Below are 22,350 nucleotides of genomic sequence, written 5' to 3' on the forward strand. Positions count from 1 at the left end.
TCTTTATATGTTAGTAGCTTCGTACATTCTCATTCATGTAAAGCTAAAAATATATATTTTTATTTATACGGATGTGCATGATATTTATTTATACAGATATATATGGAAGCTAAATTCTTCCGACTTTCAAAGCCAAGACGCGACATTTTCGAACGAAAAGCGAGCTCTTAATTAGACAATCGATATTTGATCGTTGTTGTCGGCCGTCATGGTCCGGGCTGGGGCCCGGGCGTCAGGGTCGGCCGTGTAGGATGACGGGAGTTACACGGCAAACAGTAAAGTTTACTCCAAGAACCCGTCAATGAATTCTGAAAACAGATGGATTAACTGAGCAATATAGAGGATTTTTATACAGGAAAATGATAGTAAATGAAACATAGTGGTATACTTTGTGGAGCTGCGTTGCACTCCAGTATGATCAGGGCAAACTGCCTTCGCTACCACTCTTGATATGTCGAGCCTTGGAGCGTTTGTTGGTGGGCCCCTGGGAGAGGAAGATGTGGAAGAGTTACGCTCCGAGCGTTCCATACGAGGACTCAAGGTCAATATAGCCTGGATTTTGCCATAACTGATATAATATAGGTCGTTATTCTGGTCTAGGCTCTAGTGATTTTAAAGAATTGCCATTTTAAATTTCCATCTTGCCACAGTCTCAAGAAGAAATCGAGAGACTCACAGTTGACGAGAGTCTGGATGACATCGAACGGGCTGTGTTACTGTTGAGGTGAGTAGAGTGGAAAACTTCAAAGAAGTATGCTAATAGGGAGTAATCCTAGCAATTAAACATCGCTAAAAAATGCCGAAACTTCAATGCATAACTCGTTGTCACTGGATCGGTGAGTGAAATTGATTACGGAAATTTTCCAAATTCGTTTCCGTCACGATCAACCAGCGCGTCTGTTTAACTGCGATTACTACTTTGAGAATGGTCGACTCTATTTTGTTTGGTGGATTACGCTTGTTTTTAGATGGGTTAATATATTCCTCGAAGACCGCCATTGACCTTGGTTTAGTTTTTCTTGAAGTATCGTAGTCATAGCTTCAAAAACATAACGTCGCAATCAATAGAAGTGTGTAAATTACTCACTTCGCGATGATACGGCGAAATGTCATGACTTCTGGCCGCCAAAGACTAAACTGTCGTTGATAAAGCGCAACAGGACCGTCAGGCCCAAAAAGATTATTAACTTTCTACTTAACGGCCAATTCTAGATATTGGTAAATGTTTTGTGCGCGGATATGTATACATTGAACAGGGACGAGTATTAGCCGTGAGCAAATACATCTGAATAGTTTGTGTGACAATTTTAAGAGGCGAAGATTTGACTAGAGGCCTTATTAAAACTCAATTGAGCAATCCACTTATTAATGATATTTCTTGGGTTTCGTTTGCTGCATTTTGAAGTAGATGACTTTCTTAATTAATCTTAATCCAATACACTAAGGAAACTCGTTTCCCTGTAATGCTTTGTATCAATTATTTCTGGTGAAAAAGAAATTTGCATAAAATTAAAAAATTGCAAAGAAATAAACAAAGTTGGATCACGTATTGTAGGTTGGAACTGACACGTTATGTATGCAAGGTCAGGTCACAGAGTATTTTTATGTTAAATGTGAATTGTGTTTGGAGCTTTGCCAAACTTCAGTTGATGTTTGTTACATGTAGATATCTGAAAAAACAGCCCTTTTAGCGTGCGCAAGACATTTTGCAGAGAGTCATCTGCACAGGAACAAAGATGTTTTGTTTTGTCTGCTGCTGTGTTTTTAATTTACGGCTGTGCTAAAAGCTGTTCCATATCTCACTGGGTGACCAACCTTTTTTCTTTGAACAGAGAGATTAGCCTACTGGGCTAAACTGAAAGATTACTTGTTCTGTAGCATGTCTTTCATCTCAATTTTAAACGGGGTATGGCATTCAATATTGACAAGTCCTGTATAAAAATTGATCAAGGGCCTGTTTGAGTAATTCCTGTTTGCGTTTGTTCGAGTTTTAGAACAGGTGAATTTGTGCACATACATAGAAGTGTCATTTTCCCATTGTAAATTGCATTTTTAAAAAGTGACTTCTAAAATTTATGAGAAATGAAAATTTCATGACCTATAGCAGGTGTGAATAAGTACTATACATTAGCCATGGAAAATAGCTCTCTTCTCATCACTGAGCATAATAAATTACACTGCTCTTGAAACTGATAGTTACTTTTAAGCTTAGGCTTAAAAAATATACACAAAATTGAAGATTTTTTGCTGTAATCCTTTAGAGTGTCTACTAAAACAATTAAACTACTTGCCCTTGTCTTCTATGAGCAATATATAAACAATAGCCTCCATTTGACACAAAAATATGTTGGGATATTTGTCCACTGATGTAATGTATTCCAAAAGCGAAGTTCAAGGAAAACTTTGAGGAACATATAATGTCCAAGGAAAATGTTTGTTATTCTTATTCTTTTAGCTGGAGTATATTCAGTCACATGATGCTTTTAGACCAGCTGTGTGCGAGTGAAAATATTTGATGGATAATTTATAATCCATCATAGAAAGGAAAGTTTTCTTCACAAACATCTTGACAGTTTGTGAAGGTTTTCTTCAGAACTAATCTTGACAGTTTTTTTTTATTATTATTATTTTGACTTTTATAGTTCTGGAGTGGAAATCCAAAAGCTCAGTATTATAAATAACTTGCCCAAACTCCTAGAAAAAAACAATGCTGATGTTAATAGGAGAGTTGTACCAGTTCTTAGGGTAAGTACAAAGTAAAACTTTGTGCAAGAAATCTGTTTAATAGTACCATAATTCTTAACATACGTGTAACTTGCCAAGCGGTCATTAAGACAAAAAAAGTTATTACCAAAACTTCTTCCGTTAATTACGCCATATTTGTGGGTTTGTGTTACAGCTTTTTGAAGAAAACTGTAACTTCTGCCAATAGTAAATATGGTATGCCCCCTATCATTGGGCTCAATAATTTGTATTGTATTGGAGTATGGTATGAAATCTGTATTTGTTTTGGTTTTCATATGATTATTTTTATTATCATTAGTGGGTGGATTCTTGTATACACATGTATATCATGTATGTATGAACCTTCCAAATATAAGTTACCCAAATATTTTTTGAAATCACAAAATTACCTCTAATAAATATCTTAATAATATAAGTCTCCTAATATAAGCCCTCCAAAAAATAAGCCTGCTTAAAGTATTTTTTACCAAACATAAGTCCAAGGCTTAATATATGATTTATATATCTAAAAACTGCAAACTCCTAAAAATAAACTATTGATTTTTGATTGTGTGGCTCCTATTAATTTGTACTTAAACATTTTCAGGATTACCTGTACATTGCTCCTCTTCATGTCCAACTGGAAGCCACAAAGTCTTTTTCAAGTATCATTCAAAATGGCACAATACCAGCATATATGTTTTCTTCATCTTTTTTGCCGATCATACTGCACAACCTTGACAACAGGGATACTGGTGAGTGCACTTGGAAGTCCTCTTAAAAACCTCTCTCCTCTCACTAGTTTCTGTTGTTCTACATGTATAACTGCTAACCTGGCCCAGGTTGTTTGAAAGGTAGATAACGCTATGCACCAGATAAATCACTATGCAGTTGATAGCAGGGTTTGTTGTGTTAAAACTTATCCACTGGATAGGGATTTATGCAGTGGAGAGCGTTATCCAGCCTTCGAACAACTGGAGCCTCTACTACAGTTGTAATGAAACAGCCCTGAGCATTAATGAGGTGTGCAGAGGCAGGTAGCTCTTTTTGTGACTTCAGGTCAAGCTGGCACTTGAAAGAAAGCATCAGATAATAACATACTTATTGCCTTGGTCTTGGCTTCAATCTTAGAATATTCAGATCCTGACCTCAAAATCTCAGCCATTATCTTTGCACTCATTCTCATATCATTCCAGATTCTCTTATATAGAACTTGATTGAGATTATTCTGTTGTTGTTTTTATGTCAATACCTGTGCAGGTCACATCTAACATCATTTTGTTTTACAGTTGTTTCAAATGCCTGGCTCGAAACTCTCTTGACGTCCATTGATTTCCTTCCCAAAGATGTCATCAAAAGAGAGGTAACCATTTGTTACAAAGTCTGTTTTTTCTTCCTTGTGCAAAAGATAACATTCTGATCACCTTAAAAGTACCAAGTCAACCACTTCTTTGTTCCTTCAGCAAAGCAACTTGTAACCCTAAAGGAAGGTGTGCCACTTTTTACACATTTCAAACAAAATATTTTGATTTATTCACAGGTCCTTGGTATTGCCATCTCCAAGGGTCAGCTTTCCCAGACAGTAAACTGTAGACTGGCAAGCTGCAAGCTGCTGGGTCAAATTGCTCCAAAGTTTGAAACTTACTGGTAAGAAAATTTACACATGTACATGTAGCCTCATTGCATCTGCCTTTAAGTTTGATGTTCCGAAGTGTGTTTATCTAATTTCTTCTATGGCAAAGGAAAGGTGGAGGCAGTGGCTTCGTGGTTAGCATGCTGGACTCTGGATTGAGTGGTCAGGGTTTAATCCCTGGCCTGGGACATTGTGTTGTATTCTTGGGCAAGACACTTTACTCTCACAGTGTCTCTCCACCCAGGTGTACAAATGGGTACTGGTGAATTTAGCATAGAGAGTAACCCTGCAATGGACTAGTGTCACATCCAGGGGGGGTTGAAATACTCCTAGTTGCTTCATGCTTCAGGAACTGGGGATAAACGCCCGTCTGATGGGCCAAATGGCTTGTATGTGGGCTTTTCTATAAGAGTGACACTTTCTATGCCTGATGCCTTTTGTAGGATTAAGAAAGAGTTGATGGGTTTGGTAGCATCATTGTGTCAAGATGTTGACTATGAAGTCCGAGCTTGTATGTGTCAACAGCTGGAGACTATAGCAAGAGCTCTTGGGTAAGCCGATCTTGATTTACCAAATTTACAAGCCTAGTAAACTTATTACAGTCAGAAACTCACTTGTGATACATTGTACTGGTGCGTTTAACCCTTCTTTAATTAGTAGACGCTTACTCTTTTAGCAGATATAGACCTGCAAAAGGGGAGGGGGGGGGGAATCCCATATCAAAAGGATGGGGTGCTCATCAGAAATTTTGAAAAGAATTCCTAAGAGGTACCAAGATCCTGTTTTGTGGGCGTGGCTTGGAATGGGTTTTTTTTTTTACCCCTAAGAGATACCCATTCTAAAACAAGACATTATCTCCTGTCATATTTTTTCGGCTCAATACCCTAAAAGGTACCACAAAAGCCTCTTCTGTGGACTAGGCTGAACACCCTAAGAAGTACCAAAAGTGCATTTTTAACCTCCAAAAGATATGACAAGCACCCCTGCCTCCTGGGATGTAGACATCTCAACTGTGGCGGATTAGGTACTAGTGACAAAATACACTTACATGTAAATCCCAGCTATAGATCTTAAACTCTCAAAGGAAAAACAAATAGTGTGATATGGCAAAGCAAGAATTTAAGATCATTCATTGATAGCAAATGACTGAAAAAGCCAATCCAAGCAAGAATAAATGAGTTCAAGATAATTGGGGTTTGAGAATACTGAGTTTGAAATAGGACGGATCAACTCTAGCATCATGCTGTTATAAGAGACAAAAATAATTTTTAAATTTTTAATTGCTCTGTTTCAAATTATTCTGGCAAAGGTTTTGTTGTGTTTGTTTGTTGTTTGTTTTGTATTTTAAGTGCATGGCAACACAGGGCTTCATAAAAAAATTGAATTCTAGCCTGCCCTTGGGACAAGTATATCCAGCTCTCAAATTTTGCTTGCCCTGGTCCAGTCTTAATTTGCTCTTTTAATGATTTGGCAAATGATTTGTTGATCTGAATGAAAAGTTACTTGCCCAGAAGGAAAATCCACTTGTCCAGGACAATGGGACAGCACTCTTTTGAAGCCCTGAACAGTTCAATCATTTTCACATTAAGCTTTAAACCTGCTACAAGTTGTGATGTTTGTTTGCCATTGATAGATTGAGTATAAAATCTTGACATTTCTGACAGGCTGGAAAGTACACAAAGTATTATTATCCCTGAGCTGGTTGAGCTGACGAATGATGAGGAGACGAGTGTTCGACTAGCTGGACTGGAAACAATCACAAACCTGCTCAGTCTCCTTGATGATGGTGAGGGTATGAATTTGTTTTGGTCTTGTAAAACAACTTTACAGCTTGACTCTGCTATTAGTAACCTCTTACTGACAGAGGGCAAGGGCAGTACTGAGGAATATTGGCCCAAGTTTCAGTATGTGCACTTGGTCCATACAAAAATGACTGATTTCCAATATTCCCCAGTACGGTTCGAGCAAACTAGGTTAGTAAGTAGTTTATTGTAATGGTACAAAACAAAACAAAAATACATGGCGTATAAGCATTTCCATGGAAACGGTCCATATGGCAAAGTCCTGTACAAGAAAGAACCAGTCAGAATGCTCGGATTTGCTTCAAGACTACCTTGCCATAGAATGAATACTGCTAACAGTAAGTGAGGTAGACTGTTGAAGTTTGAGAACATCCATGCATGATCCCAACCAAAACTAAAATACTTAATACTAATATTACTTTCTCCATTAATGCATTGCCATTAACAATGGGATGCATCTTGACACAGAGTTATTAACAGAGGAAAACAGAGCATCATTACATTTTTATTTATCACAGATACCTGTACAGCTGTTATAATTCCTTTGGTTCAGAAATTCTGTGATGAAATTCCTAAACAGTCTTCAGAATCACTTCTCACAGTAGCACGGCTGTTTGGAAAACTTTCCTATGGCTTGTCAGGTGAGGATAACTTTTGTTTCACTGTAAGGTACACTGTATTTCAAAACAGAAGCATTTCAATATTATTATATCGTGAATGATTCATCAAGTTTAAACAAAGGAAATCTTGACCGTTATGGTGTTCAAATCTCTGATTTTAATTAGGATAGATTTTAACCATTTTTTTTTTTTCCAAGTCCTCTCCTTAGTTTTAGTTTCAATTGAGAAGATATATCGAAATACTCACCACAGCATTTGACCACATTTCCAAACACCTCGAAGTTTGTCAAGAGTACTCCACGTCATGTTGTATTATAAACTCTCTTGGTGTTTGCAAATGTGGTCACACAGTCTTTCGTGTTTGATATGTTACTTCAAAACCACCCACTGTATTGGTTGTGTATTGATCCTGTGTTTCTTGTCTTTAGTTAACCTTGACGACAGTAAAAAGAGATGGTTCTTAGAGTTCTACAAGAGAATGTGCTACTGCGGCAATCCCAACAAAAATAACAGAGTAGGCAGTGTGACGCTTGCACTTCAGGTATGAAAGAAATATGGTCATTTGTAGTAACATTGAACTCTTGTAAAGAAATTAAAGTGCAAAGTATCAGGGGTTTCATTAATGTTTTCAGCAAGAGGACGAATGGTTTTTACAGTTTGACAAAAATTTTTGAACTGAATTTCCTCATAAGAACTTTCCTCTACATGGTCAAATGAGGCGGGGAAAAGTCGTCCTCAGGGCTGGTTAATTTGCCCGGTGCCCAGCCCTTAAGGAAACCCCTGAAGTATTGTGTGGTTGGATTTGGACGGAATGTAAAACAGTTTAAATTTTTGTCTTTTGTTTATTTTCAGAGTTCTGTTTTGTCTGGCGCCACCATTGATGATGACCCTGAAGCAGAATGCCGAAGATGCTGTGCATTCAATTTCCCAGTGAGTACCTAAATCACTTAAATCACAATTAATTGACCTCGCTCCCAATATGTGGCTTCATAGCTCAGTTGGTAGAGCATCGCACCGGTATCGTGGAGGTCACGGGTTCGAATCCCGTTGAAGCCCTGATTTTTTTCAGCCTTCTTCTTTCCAATTGCTTAAATTGGAAAATTTACTGCGATGATCATTCTTCACTTTTAAATTACACGTTCTTCACTTCTTTTTTCTAACCTTTCCTTTCACCTTCTGAACAATTTTTACAATCCATTCCTTCCATACTTTCCCTTCTCTTTCCTCTTTCATCCTTTGTCGCTTTCCCCTCCCTCGCCTTCTCTGCCTCTTATCTTCCTCTACCACCCTCCCTTCTCTCTATCTTTCCTTCCTCTCACCCTCCCTTTCTGTAACACCCATACCATCTCTTCCCCACCTCCCCTTCCCTACCTCCCTACCTCCCTCTACTCTTCCCTTCTCCCACCTCTCTTCTCCATAATGCCCCCACTCTCTCTTCGGCAGTCACTTTCTCTTCCTTCTTTAACACTTCCCCACCCCCTTCATTCTCTCTCATCCTCTTCACCTCTCCCACCCCTCATAAGTTGTTCGTCAGTCGTTAATTGGAGATATACATTGTATAGTAGTTAATATTTAATCATTAAACCTGTCTTTCTTTATATCTTTAGGCTATGCTGCTGTTCTGTGGTGCCCCTGGTTTTCAAGCTGAGCTCTCCGCCACATTTCACTCCCTTGTTGAGGATCCTCACGCGCTGGTCAGAAGAACTATAGCATGTGGATTTCATGAGGTATGAAAGATTAAGTTCGAGTTGCTGCTTTTGAAAGAGCTTAGTCTCGGTATTTTGCATTATTTTGAACTGAATTAAATTGAAGGAAACCTGAAAATAATAGTTAACTAAGGTAGAAAAACACCAAAGCGATAAGAACTGAAAGAAAACGACAAAACTTTTAAGTTTCAAAGACACTTCTTGACAGAACCTACTCTCATGTTCAGCTGATTGATGTACAAAGCGTTGGAAGTAGAATTTATAGTAAGTAGAAATTGTTCTTTGTCACAACAAAATGAGGCAAAGCGTGAAAGTGTGAGAATTATAAGGATAGTTTTAGATTACACGGTGTTATTGTAGATTTAAAGAGGGTTGTTCTCCTGAATATGAATAGCCCTTTTTTTATTATTTTAAGTTGGAAACTACTGGAGGCGTGATCCAAAACATGGAAACAATTTACTGAACCATAAAGGAACAAGGATGGTTTAGGATGGAGAAAATTAACACGTATTACAAACAACGAACTCGAAAAATTTAGGCTAAACTACTCGAGATGTGCAAAACGTGATGTAGCTCGTTTAAGAAAGTGAAATTCAAGTGGATTATAAGGCACAATAAATGACAGGTTAGCGAGACATAAAAGAAACCCCACAATAAAACAATTTTTCTTTTATAGTTTTACTCACAGTTAGTTGTTTTCTAAACTTTCCAGGTGGCAAAACTTTTAGGAACAAATGTTGGTACAATTCAACAAGATTTAAGTGTATTATTAAAGGATGAATCTATAGAGGTGAGTAAAAAATCCATTCAGCTATATTTAGCATAGCACAAAGAAACATAAAACATTTTCTGTGTTTCTAGAGAGACACGAGTGTAAGTTTTGGAAAACAAGAAAAGCTGCGGGAACACAAGCAAACTGTCGGCCGTTTGTTGACCAACAGTCGGCCGACTAACGGCCGACAAGCGACCGACAGTTGGCCGACAGTCGGTCCACAAAATTTTTTGGGAACTGTTCTTCACTTTTATCCAAACTTTCATGAGTTTTCCTATAATACCTATAGGAACATTATTAAAGGATGAATCTATAGAGGTGAGTAAAAAATCCATCCAGCTATATTTAGCATAGCACAAAGAAACATAAAACATTTTCTGTGTTTCTAGAGAGACACGAGTGTAAGTTTTGGAAAACAAGAAAAGCTGCGGGAACACAAGCAAACTGTCGGCCGTTTGTTGACCAACAGTCGGCCGACTAACGGCCGACAAGCGACCGACAGTTGGCCGACAGTCGGTCCACAAAATTTTTTGGGAACTGTTCTTCACTTTTATCCAAACTTTCATGAGTTTTCCTATAATACCTATAGGAACACGGAAATGTTTTTCATATACTTTAGAAGGCACTGTTCGAAAAATAGAAAATATCCCGTATATTTTAATTATCAAAATGTAAAATGATCTTTTCGCGGGCCATTGCGTTAGCATCCCGTTCTAGTTCTGTGTTTCTATCCAGTTAATGTACAGTCTGTACGGGTTTTAACGCGCGTTTTCTTAAAGACAATTTCCGTTCTTTAACGAGTGCGCCGAGTAAAACAGCAAATATCTCACGATATTTGTACTCTCGACTTATTTCAGGTACTAGAAGGTCTTATACCAAATTTACCAGGGAGTTTAGAATGTTTAGCGAGTGGAGGTCATTCAACTATGGCAGATACCAAGGTATATATTATACGATTTTTTGATGTGGTTTCTTGTCATGTGAGAGAATTGAGATGTATCTGGCTTTATGAGAAGAATCTTCTTGTCTCTGTTTCAGCTCAATAATTTGTCAAATCTTATTCCATCACTGATTGCTTCTGAGCTCGCGGTGGACTCGTCAAGCAACTGGCGCCTCCATGTCCAATTATTAGAAAAGTTTTCATGCTTCCCCAAGTGTCTGACGTCGGATCAGATTTACTACAAGTTTGTACCGTTGTTCTTCAGACTGTTATCATCAAATGTAAGTTTATGTTTAGTGTTACATGTACTTAATATCGGAGTGTGGTAAGACAAAGACCAAAGCAACTGCAGTGATCAATCACAACGAACTAAATGACGCAATGAACCAATGAGAACTCAAGGAAAATACACGCAATCCGCGCCAAGCGCGGGAGAGCGCACGTGACCAAGTAACGATTACTCTGATTGGTTGAGCAGTTGACTCGAGTTTTTAAACATATCACAGTGAAGCCAAGCTGTGACACTCAATTGAACGCTCCAAGGTACTCGCTTATTCAACCGTTCGTTCCTCTTTCGTTTTGTCGGTCAGTCGTTCGTTCCTTCGTTCGTGCGTTTGGTCATGTCTTTGTTCTTTCGTCCGCTTCATCTTTCGTTCACTGTAAAATACAGAACATTATCATTTCTACAAGTAAATGTATGAAAGACCATATATTTGAACTGCGGAGAAAGAGATGAAGTTATGATTGATTATCGCATTGATGATCAATCATATCTTCATTATCATTTCTCCCAGTCAGGCAGTTCCAACTCCGGTCTCCTTACGTAGCATTAAGCAACACTTAACTGTCTTGTTTTCTATCCTGTTTAGCGTGTTTTACCTGTCAAGTTGGCTGCAGCACACACATTATGCGTTTTCATCCGATACAACAGAAGATTTGAACAAAGACAAGAATTGTGTTGTAGACTAATACAAGGTACAGTACTAAGTCCTTCAACTTGTTCTTCCCCACATCGTTATTGCTGTGTTTTCCTTTGTGTCAATAACAAGAAGCTTAAAGGAGTAAGGCGGTGATATTTTAAGTCACTCTTTTTGTGTTTTGTTCAAAATTGCCTCACTGATTTCAAATAAAAGAAAATAGAAGGAAATCTTCGAATAACAGTTAGGCGAGGTAGAAAACCCAAGAGGTTTTGCTTCAGTTTGATTCTGTCTTTAAACTAAAATACTTAAAGGAGCTCAGTCACGGTGTTTTGAGTTATTTTGGCCACATGCAAAATTACCTTTATATTGAAAGAAACCTGAAAATAATAGTTAGCTACGATATAAGAATACCAAAGAGATAATAATAAACCATAAAGAGACAAGGATTGTTGAGGATGGAGAAGATTAACACGGATTACAAAACTACGAACTTGAAAAATTTAAGCTAAACTTTTGAAGATGCGCAAACCGTGACGTAGCTCCTGAAATACTAATGACGTCACAAAAATAAAATTTTTGAAATTATGGGATATGATGTCATTTTCTTATAGAGGATCCCAAACGATGCCCTCATCCCAAAAATTAGCTCTGAATTGCAATCCCCGATAGAGATATAAGGGATTAAAGTTTGATAGCATCCCATACAAACCCTTCAAAACTTGTTTCAGTTCCTTCAGTTTAGAACTGACTCAAAATTAGAGAGATTTATATGGGGCAGTACCAAATTTTCATCCTTTATATTTTGGCTGGGAATTACAATTAAGAGGTAATTTTTGGTAAAGACCCTTTTTGAAGGACGTTCTATTCAAAAATGGCGCCAAATTCCATAATTTCTCAAATTTATTTTTTTGTGACGTCACACTTTAGGACTATAACTTTCTAATTTTCACTGAATGGATTAATTTGTGTTTTTGTTTCTCTTCATTTTAGAATGCGGAAGAGGAAAGAGCTACAGAAGTAGACTATTATTCATAGATATTTGCAAGTTTATAATGGAATTATTTTCGCGACGATTCTTCAAGGAGAATTTCTTTGAATTTTTATTAGAATTGGGCTCGGTAAGTCATTATCCTGTATGTCGTGTAAGCTTCACTTAAGTGTCCGTTATGGTAAAGAACAATAATATTTCGCTCATTCATAAAAGTGACAGATTCATAGTGTATGTTTAGTGGCCTAAGGGTTTTAAACTAATGGATACTATTTACTGTTTTGTTTTGTTGCAGGACCCTGTGTTAAATGTAAGATTAAAGTTTTGCACAATTCCGCCGCGCCTCAAATCTTTGTTAAAATTACCGTCAGACAGGCATTTGTTACAGCAGCTCGAGCAATGCATCAGAAAACTTCTAAGCTCTGAAAAAGAACCTGATGTGTGCAATGCCGTCAGAGAGGCAAGTTCATTTAATCAGTATGTTAAGTTTTAATTGAACTGACCGGTCAGTGTTGACAAACTTTGCACGAGTCTTACAGCCAACACCATCAGGGTTAAACTGACCAAAGGCAATATTAGTTTCAACGGACTAGACTTATAAAACCATAGATCGGTTAACATTTTTTACTTGACTATGAAGCAAAAGAATAGTGGTCTGTTCCTTAAGGAGGGTAATGAACTCGTGGTTACTGGCAGTTAAAAAATCCAGTCCTACTTTTGGCAGGGTAGAAGGCTATGGTTGATTGACAGTTTTCTTTGTTCCTATTTCTAGGCTTTTATGAAGCTAGATAAAACAAAGTACGAAGATGACAAGATGGACCAACAGAAGGAAGAGGAGGAAAGGCTCCTAATAGTCATGGTAATTATCAATCACCAACAACTTGATTCTCCTTACAATATCAATGTAAAGTCAGGGGTGGAGGTTACGAGAAAATAGGATATGATATCAACTTTGAATTGTGATGATTTGGATATGGTATCAACTTCCCCCAGCTGGTACTATAAGAACTGTATGAAGACAGGAAAGGAGAATTTGCCTCAACATAAGATTAGCCTCCCTTGCAGACTTTCTTTGGCTGGTCACGCACTCAATGCGTGACAATCCCAACGAGCGTCTGGATGGCTGCGCGCGCGTTACTGTTGCTGGGATTGCCACCCAGTGGGATTGTCACGCAACGTTTTTTTAGTGGACGGAAGGTTGCTGTTTATTTGTTCGTGGCGTACCTGTAAACTAGCTTTTTAGCTAAGCGTACCGACCACGTTAAATATGTTGATTGATTGATTGATTGATTGATTGATTGATTGATTGATTGATTGATTGATTGATTGATTGATTGCGTGACTACTTAAATATGCGAAGGAGTAACGCTTTTTGTCAAAAGCTGCGAGTTTCGCGCGCGTGTTAATGCATGAGAGTCTTGGTATGACTCTGTCTTGAGCAAGATTTCAATATTCTGTCTTAAATCGTCCATAGGAGGAGAAAGAGCGAGAGGAACTCGCTGGTGCAAACAAAGTTTCAGATCCTAGAAAGAAAGGAACCAAAGATGACAAGACTAGAAAAGGTAAGACATGGCTTAGACATGGGTCAACTCATCAATGAAGTCGTTATAACTATTGTAAAAGAAGATCCTGGCCCATCGATAAATGCTGTTGAAAACGTTATCGTTTTTCCTTGGCTATTCTAGTATGTCTTTCTTTTAGAAAGTAGTAGTATTCCCATCTCCGAGAAGCGAACTCTGTTGAGGTTAGAAAAGAAAACTGAGTTTTCGCAGTATTGTTTGTTATCTTGGTTCGATCTCTGCCGCTGTCTCGCGTCCGGTCTCTGTTCCTCTCCAAAAAGGCTGAGGAGTTGTAGGAGCGCGGGCTCCATTCCCGAATAGCGGCTGGGAATCGAAGCTATTCTCGTTTTGATCCGCTTTGTCGGTGTTGTTGCCTTTTAACAAGGTTGAAGGCATTTCTAGATTACGCAGTAGGAAACTGCTTTCATCTCTACTACCGAACTGAACCGAAGGAGCTTCCTAAACAGACGCCCTTCGCAAAAGGAATGTCGGCGTAGGGTGCTATAACTAAGGAAGATGTAGTTGAGTATTAACCGATATTTACAATGTCGTGATTCATTTATTTTGTTTTTGGATTATGTCTAGCTTTCGCTACTAAAAGTAAAAGTAAACCTGAGAGTCACGTGCAGCTAAAGCGAACTCCTTCCAACTCTGGCTCCTGTAAGTAAATCAGCTAAACACTTGGTTTTTATAACGTGCGTCCTCATTGGGTGGCGTGGTGTTTTATAGCTTAGTTTATGTAAAAAGTACACTGTGACTAGGTAAATACGCATACATGTTTATAGTAATGATACATATAATGCTTATGATCGAAAGCCTATGTTTCGTGTCATCTGTATTTAGTTCGTAATCTCAAATTCCTGTCCTGTTTTATTAGAATACAATATATGTCATGACTTTGGGTTCTTTGTCTGCAGCTCGAGGTTTCGCCTCTGTCATGCTGTGCACACATCTTTTTCATGTAAATACTCGGTTTTGTCTCATCCCCCCTCAACATAAACTGTATTCCTATTTTCGATATTTGTTAACTTGTTCTGTATCGCTAGCTGCTGCCGGCACGGCCAAAGCTTCTCAGAAGACCGCTCCACAGAGAAACCTGGGGTCCAAAGGTTCACCTTCATCTAGTCTTCAGAGACTACCCAACCTATCCTCAGCCCTCCCCGCCACTGCCGGACCAAGCACTACCGGGTCTTGGAAAGGATCTAATGCTAGCACCCCAACGGCACGAAGCTCCGTCACGTCCAGTACGGTGAAAACAACCGGCAAGACAACCAAGGACAAAACGTACGGGTTTTTTGGCTTTCATTTTCATTTCTTTGGTAATCGTTTTACCTTTCCCCACGCAGACGCTGGCTGGATTTGTCGCACATTCGAGAGGGGGGAGGGGAGGGGTGGGTAAGGCCCTCTCCACACTACGACGGAGGAATTTGAAAACGGAAGTTTCACTCTGAAAACGCATCAAATGTTTTCCGTCCTCACTACGTCGGAGGAATTTAAAAACGCAACAATCACCGGTCATTTTGGATTTGTCCTCGAGGAAAACACGGTCAGGAAAATCACATGATTATCGTGACGCCATTGTTTTCGAAAATCTCCGTTTTCAAAATGTTTTCCGTTCACATGAAAGCGAAAAGGCGGCGTTTTCAAATTCCTTCAGCTTGCAGAGCGTTTTCAGAAAAAGCTCCGTTTTCGTGACGGATTAGTGTGGGCGGTAGGCTTAACCGTAAAAAATAAAGCCGCGTTTTCAAATTTTTCTGGCGTAGTGTGGACGCTGTCTAAGATTGCCTGCCGAACCCAACGAAAGTTTCAGGGCTCGAAATTGCGACTCACGGGGACTAAATTTTCAGAACTGGTCGCCAGCTGGCGACTCGCGTTTTGTCCGATAACTAAAGAAAACCACGACGCAACTTTGGTTTTTAAATCTTTATATTAGGAAATCAATCGGATATGGTAGCTAGTATACAACTCACCTTTCCGTCCCCAGTAAAATAATGTCGGAATATTACAAGATAATCGAAAAAATTGAACGTATTTCGACACGTCGATACTGCGTTCACGGCGCGCCATATTGTTTCAGCGGTTTCTTCCTGGCATCGCAGGCTTACTTCAACACCATGTGCTTTTCATTTGCCGCGAAAATGGCGGCAGATACCAATCAGTTGAAGGAAGTACGTGAGTTTTTACGTGCGGAGAATGAAGATTCAGCCAAAAGGTTAATCCAAACTTTGAATCGTTCATGCATTGTTTGTCGGCAGCCAAAGGCGTCGAGGAAAGCGAGTCGAAAATAAAGCACGGCATTTGGAAGAAGTAGCAAAGGGACCGTGTTTGTCTCAATGAAAACCACGGACTTATAACGCTTTTTGCTTCGCTTCATTTAAAATGACTATGGAGACAACCATCACCTTCGGACCAGAGACATATCACCTGAGAACAACGGTAGCTTTCTAACGGTACATATATAACTAAGTGTTACTCGTGTTGTTTCTAATTGTTTTCGCTCTTCAATTGTGACTTAATTTTCTTGCATGCAAAGTAACGTATGAAATCGTGTTCTTGTGTAAGTTATATATGAAATAAGTTGGCGACCAAAATTTTTCCGTTAGTCGCCACCTGGCTCCCGAACGAAAAAGTTAATTTCGAGCCCCGAAGTTTGCATGAGAAAGGTAAAATCGTAAAGGTGTGGTGCTTAAAAAGTAAAATGTTGATTGTCTCCGTTTCTTTCTGATTAGGAGCGACAAAACTGTAGCTGGAAAGAATAAAAAGTCGATATCAGTTAGTTCCGGAAATTCGTCGCGAGGAGGTTTCTGACAACAGGAAGGATATTCTTCACAGAGATGCGACCGTCTGTGTGACCATACATGGAGTATTGAGGATTTACTTCCAACTGCTCCAAGGATAGGATGGGTTACTCAAGACTAACCCGTGATATCCAGCAAACCAGGCCATCGGGAAGAGATTACAATGAATATACGAGACTTATTTTTGTAGCTTTGTAAAACGTGGTCCTTCTAGACTGTGTAGTAGTCTTCCTGGCATCCGTTGCGTTACTTATACGCGTTGCATGACGAACCTGTGATGAACGTTTAATGTCACGCAATAGCCACGGTAGAGTCACGCGTCTCGTTGGATAACTGCATGTAACGGACATTTTGAATCCTCGGTTAGTTCTAAAGTTGTAAAATTTTTCCCATCGAGAAATATCGGTTGGAGAATCGAGCGTCATAAAAATAGTTCAGAGTAACTGGACAATTATTTAGTTCTTTGTTGAATTATATTCTTTGCTCGAATAACAACCACTCTTTTGTAAATAGTGTCCAAAATTCTTCATCTTTCTAGTCGATATATTTTAACTATACTCTGGCGTCTAAAAATATCCTTTTTAGTGAAGAATATTTATATTTGACCTTCAAGTAACCAGTTCGCGCAGTCAGTTATGCAAGTTAACGAAGTGAGTCCAGTCCTCTCACTATTGAGGATAAACGCTTCTAAAGTTATGACAATTAAAATATCTGCTTCAATGTGTGCTGAGTTGTTAATACAATCGGTCCTGGGGCCGGTTTCGCGAAGGTCCTGAAACTTTTTCGCTCCCGGAAAGCCATAGCAAGATCTCAAACCTCATGATTACAGAGCTGTTTTATTGACGTATTCTTAGAATGAGCAGAGGTTCTCTTCATAAAAGAAGTTTCAAGCGTATACAACTCTCGGGTTTTAGATACAGATTGCCTGAAAATGGCTTTGCGGGCCCAGAACGTTTCCGGGCCTTTCGAGAAACGGGCTCCTGTTCTGATCCTGAATTTCAGCCGCAGAAGAACGCTGAAGTGCCTCTGCCTACTAGACAGCCTGTCTTTCTGTCCGCGCTTTTTCTCGCGATTTGATTTTCATTTGCAGAGTAGTTAGGGACGGACCATTATTTCTTTTGAGGGGGAAGGGTGGTGCTATTTTTGGGGGCATGAAATTTTTTCCCACATTTAGGTTGTGCATGAATTTTTTTGGAGGGTAATACCTTGAGTAATATATTTTTTTAAAGTAAAACACAGGACCTGGATACTAGAAAGCACGTGCAGTTTTTGCTGTGCATGAATTTCTCTTGGAAATTGTCCAACTGCCCCCCCCCCCTCCTCCCCACCCCCCTTTACTAGATACCGAAGAGCTGATAACATAAGTGAGAAAGGGTCTGGGGAGAAACATTGCATGCTAATCGCAGGCCGTAAACGTATTTCTTAGAATTCTGTCAGTTTAAAATATTGTTTCCAAAACTGAGTGACGCTACAACAACGCGAGGTGTTAAGTTTGGGCTCCTAAAATTATGCCTGAAAAGCTCTTTTGTGTGCTAGCTGCTGTCATAAATGATTCTGGTTGGTGTATTGTTTTCTCGCTCGTTAACAATGCAGAAAGGGCAGATGTTTGTTCACTGAATATTGTAACTTCAACCACCACTGGTGTAAGCCGTTAATGAGGTTTCATTTATTCAAATCGCTAAATAGTCTTAGTCATTACTGGATAAGAAACTTTCGAAAAAGAAACTTATGTTAGAAAAAACACATCGAAAGAGTGAGAAACGAATTCAATCTTTCTTGAAAAACATGCTCGGGCGCTTTAAATTACTGAACCGGATATGACTCAAGGAAAATAAATACAGGTGTTTCCACTGCAAGCCTGTCAGTTTGAACCACTTTATCTTCGAGACGGACGAGTAAACTATGGCTGTCTCGTCGTCACAGAGCGAGGAAATTGCAAGCTTGTTGTCTGCCTATATGGAAACTAACGGTACTACACTTGAAAGAATAACAGCTACGGAACTTCAGAAAATTTACCACAATCTGCGGCCTGGAAATACAATCAGTTTGCGCCAAGTGACAGCGGCGATTGAAACAGTCTGTTTCTGTGACTTATGTTTAAAGGATGAGGTTCTGGACGTGCTGAATGAAATCGACCATCGTAGCTTTCTAATGCGCGACTTGGAGTGGGAATTCGAAATGTTAGATCGGGAAAAGCGAGGGACGATCACCGAAGAACAAGCTTGCTTTTTATTTAAAGCCATACACGGAAAATCAGCGGTGAAAAAATGCGAGGACTTTTTATCTAGCCGACCTCAGCCCGGTTCGCGAGTTTCGTTGCAGGAGATTGAGGTACTTCTTTGCAATTCCCCTGAGCTAACATTATCAGATGAAGACGAAGAAGCTATCGAGACTTGAAACAGTAATCTGTTTATGATGAAAAATGTTTAACCACGCTTAATGAAAAGGATTATGTGGGATAGATTAAAATAATTATGTGATGCACACCACGCGTTGTGGGTCATTAAATTTAAAGAATTGCATAATTTCGTAATGCGATTCATATTCGAAGGCAAAAAGAAAACCTTTTCTTTCTCGTGTTGAAAAATGAATTTGCTTTAATATTTTCAGTCTGTATTTTCAAAAAAGTGTACGTTAATTTACAAAAAGTCTATAATTCTCATTAAAAACATCCGAGCGAAAGACATTTTGTACAGTATTTCCACGCTTATCTTGCATAAGATTTACCTTAGGGTGTTTAAACAGCTTCAAAAGGTTAAAATTTATGCTAATTTTTTGACATCGCGTTCAATTTTCAGAGCGGTTTCGAAAACCAAAACGAGTGTTATCAGACTTGACCAATCAAAATACACAGCGAAGACAATAAACCAATCAGAGCTTGAAGCAAAAAACATGCAAAACACGCCAAGCGCGGGAATTGGCGCGAGATTCAAGCCACGATCGGGCGATTTAGGTTTGTTCCTGATTGGTTGAAAAAACAGCATGTTTGTTCTCATTGGTTTGAAGTAGAACTGCCAACTTCGCGGGCAAATTTCTCAAAGCTAAGGTAAATAAGGAAAATAAGATAAACGTCTTCACGTACCGAAGACAAACAGTGCACAAGCTTTGAACGCTCTCCCTTTTACAAGAAGTAGGAGTGAAACAATGAACAGAACGCATAAGTATAACTGTACAGCTGTGGCAAAACTTAGCTTTTTCCCCCTTACTGGATCTACAAAGAGATCCGTGGAAGAGTGATGGAAGAGGGTCGCTCTATACAATACCGCTGACACGTACTGTTCGTTTGCCACCTTATACTATGGTATTTGAACCTCTTTTGCTTCACGCATGTTCTATCGACTTTTAATACGAAAATCTTTCACTCTGTGTAGAAGAAGACTTCTTCTTAGTCTCTCCTCCGCAGCGATCAATTGGGTCATCACGCAACTTTTCCTCCTACGGTGGAACCCCGTTAATACGGACACTAAGGGGACATGCCAAAATGTCCGTATTAACCGGGGTCCTCGGAAAAAAGTGAGGGACACGTGTTTTATCGATACAAACACTGAGGCCGACACTTGTACGGCAACAAAACGTTTTAATTGTACTGTGAATTACAAATCATTAACTGTATCACTCTCGGTGAAATTTTGCCTTTGCAACCAGAGCCGGAAAATGGTGAGGACAAAAACGCAATCGCCGTGCTAAAGGAAAGTCGAGTTATCGGCCACATTCCATATCACCTCGCAAACACCAAAAACCGCACTGGTATAGTCACCCATTTTATTTCAAAGCCTACTAATCGAGGATCAGTTGAAGTATGTGGAAACGCAGTTAATCGGGGTGGAGGCCTTGGTATGGAAATACCATTTGTTTATATTTTTGATGGTCCTAGGAAGCACGTGGATTTACTTGAACAATTAATAGACGTTGGCAACAACCCAGCAACGCGAACGGAGGCCGATGCTGATAGTGGCAAGCATAAGACGTCAAAGAGGAAGAAGGCTACAAGTAAGGACTGTAGCAAAAGACCAAGAAAGTGAAACTTTTGTGTAAGCGTATCAGGCAGAAAACTTTATATAAGGACTGCAGACTGGGTAATGCACCGGAAGAAAGAACTGGTCAAATGCGTCATGCTATTTTGACACTGTTTCATTTAGTAATAAAATTGTATTAGTCCGCCGAAATCTGTCATAATTTGACCAGGGTACAAAATCTTTAATTAGCGCATAGTCATGACAATGACAATAGACATTGCACAGATACAAACAGTGTCTGTAAAGCGGGGCTGACGATGTATAAGAGTTTGTCGCTCGGGACACAGAAAAGTGTCCGTTGTCCGTATTAACGGGTGTCCGTAATAAGCGGGTTAATTTTAGAAAAAATATATGAGCTTTTCGTCGGAGAAAACGAAACTGTCCGTAATATCGGGGTGTCCGTATTAAGCGGGTGTCCGTAGAGCGGGGTTCCACTGTACTAATAGCTACTAACGTTAGTGGTGGGAAGCGTTGCGTGAGGATGAGCAGAAGTTTTTTAAAACTGTACGCGGGCTTTTGTTCTTTTCTTGAAACCAATAACTTTTTCTGGCGCAGTTCCATTTTGTGAAACAACTCTTGTCTATGTTGCTGTTAGGAACCTTTTCTGTACACTTCCTTGTTGAATCGTCCTTCTTCTACTCAGTATTAATCTTTCCACCCCACCCTTTTCTCTCATCAGTCGAAAGACTTGCACTTTACTCATCGTTCTTTTAGTAACTTCAACAAAGCCTCCTGTACACTCTGCTGAATTCCCAGATCAGCTAGCACCTGGTACGGATTAGGATGATGTTTCACTAGACCAGAAAGCGCCTCCAAATCCTCTTCAGACAACAACTGCTTCACTAATTTCTCGGATTCCTCTTTGAGCTTCGCCTCTGCCAAATCTCTTTCCTTTCTCTTGGCCTCAACATCTCTTAAAGCGAACTCTGCCTCTAGACCATCCAAAACATTATGTCGGTGAAGCTCTTTAGCTCTTCGCCTCTCTTCCGCGTCAAAATACCATATAGTGATGGCATACCTTGTGCAGTAAGCCGGCAGGACTTCATGAGGATTGCGTCCGTCAGACCAAAACATTAGCAACCTATTAAGAACTGGTTCAACATCGACATGTCCATTTTCTCTATATATTCTGAGTTTTCCTCCATTGTCCTCACCCCACCCCTGGTTGAGATAATAGATAACAGTGAGGCAGCGCCCATCCCCGTCCGGGTTATCCACATGTCGGGTGTACCCCGTTCCGTTGCCAGGGTAACAGGCCACCATAGCTTTGGCGCGACCTTCGATGCGGTACTCGCTCATTCCATCAGGGAGATTGTTACAGCAGATCACTAACGTGTCCACAAATTCTATCAGTTTAACGATATTTGGTGCGTGTTTTTCGTTGCCTTCCAGCCAAGTGATCTTGTCCCCTCGTATCTTTGTCTCGGTGAATTTCTGATCATTGTCCGAAGCCGTCTTCCCACCGCTCAGTTGTCCATCTTGAAAGACACCCGATTTGTGCAATTGTTTCACCTCGTTCAATATATTCAGAGCTTCCTCGTCAACAAATACATCGTTAATAACACTGAAATACTTGGTTTTCAAAGAACTACAGACAAATCTTGCTATACTGTCCAAATCTTTCCTGGCTGGTTGCGGAAACTTATGTAGCTTTTCATTTGCTGCCGGAATTTCAGAAGTCGTTTTACAGTTTGGCTTGTGAGCTTTCCAGTGCGACTTTTGGCATTCCTTACTGCAGTAATATACACATTTACATCTAGAACACTTCGACAAATTCTCTTTTTCTGCACCACAAAATCCACAACTCGAAGAGACAGAAGCCATGTTTATTAGCCTCAATCCCTCTCATGGCTCAGCACTTCCTGTCCGAGG

At 39.5% G+C, this 22,350-nt stretch overlaps 1 protein-coding gene and 1 pseudogene across 2 annotated transcripts; one reads left to right on the forward strand and one right to left on the reverse strand.

Moving 5' to 3' along the window:
- Positions 1 to 230: 230 nt before the first annotated feature.
- Positions 231 to 17,248, forward strand: LOC145469323 (serine/threonine-protein phosphatase 4 regulatory subunit 4-like). Of its 2 annotated transcripts, none has more exons than XM_081453005.1 (23): positions 231 to 541; positions 651 to 724; positions 2,643 to 2,745; positions 3,332 to 3,479; positions 4,014 to 4,087; positions 4,265 to 4,371; positions 4,801 to 4,908; positions 6,022 to 6,149; positions 6,678 to 6,800; positions 7,208 to 7,320; positions 7,632 to 7,709; positions 8,387 to 8,506; positions 9,198 to 9,275; positions 10,115 to 10,198; positions 10,296 to 10,478; positions 11,067 to 11,172; positions 12,108 to 12,235; positions 12,401 to 12,565; positions 12,878 to 12,964; positions 13,580 to 13,667; positions 14,250 to 14,324; positions 14,711 to 14,948; positions 16,394 to 17,248. In XM_081453005.1, the coding sequence occupies exons 1-23, from the start codon at positions 452 to 454 to the stop codon at positions 16,470 to 16,472; spliced, it is 2,577 nt and encodes an 858-aa protein (XP_081309131.1). In that variant the 5' UTR covers positions 231 to 451; the 3' UTR covers positions 16,473 to 17,248. The 2 variants fall into 2 exon arrangements, with proteins under 2 accessions (XP_081309131.1, XP_081309132.1); XM_081453006.1 differs by having other exon boundaries at positions 232 to 541; positions 6,022 to 6,143.
- A 3,682-nt stretch (positions 17,249 to 20,930) lies between these two features.
- Positions 20,931 to 22,313, reverse strand: LOC145469126 (prolyl hydroxylase EGLN3 pseudogene; annotated as a pseudogene).
- Positions 22,314 to 22,350: the final 37 nt, after the last annotated feature.

The sequence above is a fragment of the Orbicella franksi genome, chromosome 15, assembly GCF_964199315.1.
Source record: "Orbicella franksi chromosome 15, jaOrbFran1.1, whole genome shotgun sequence".
Classification (NCBI taxonomy): domain Eukaryota; kingdom Metazoa; phylum Cnidaria; class Anthozoa; order Scleractinia; family Merulinidae; genus Orbicella; species Orbicella franksi.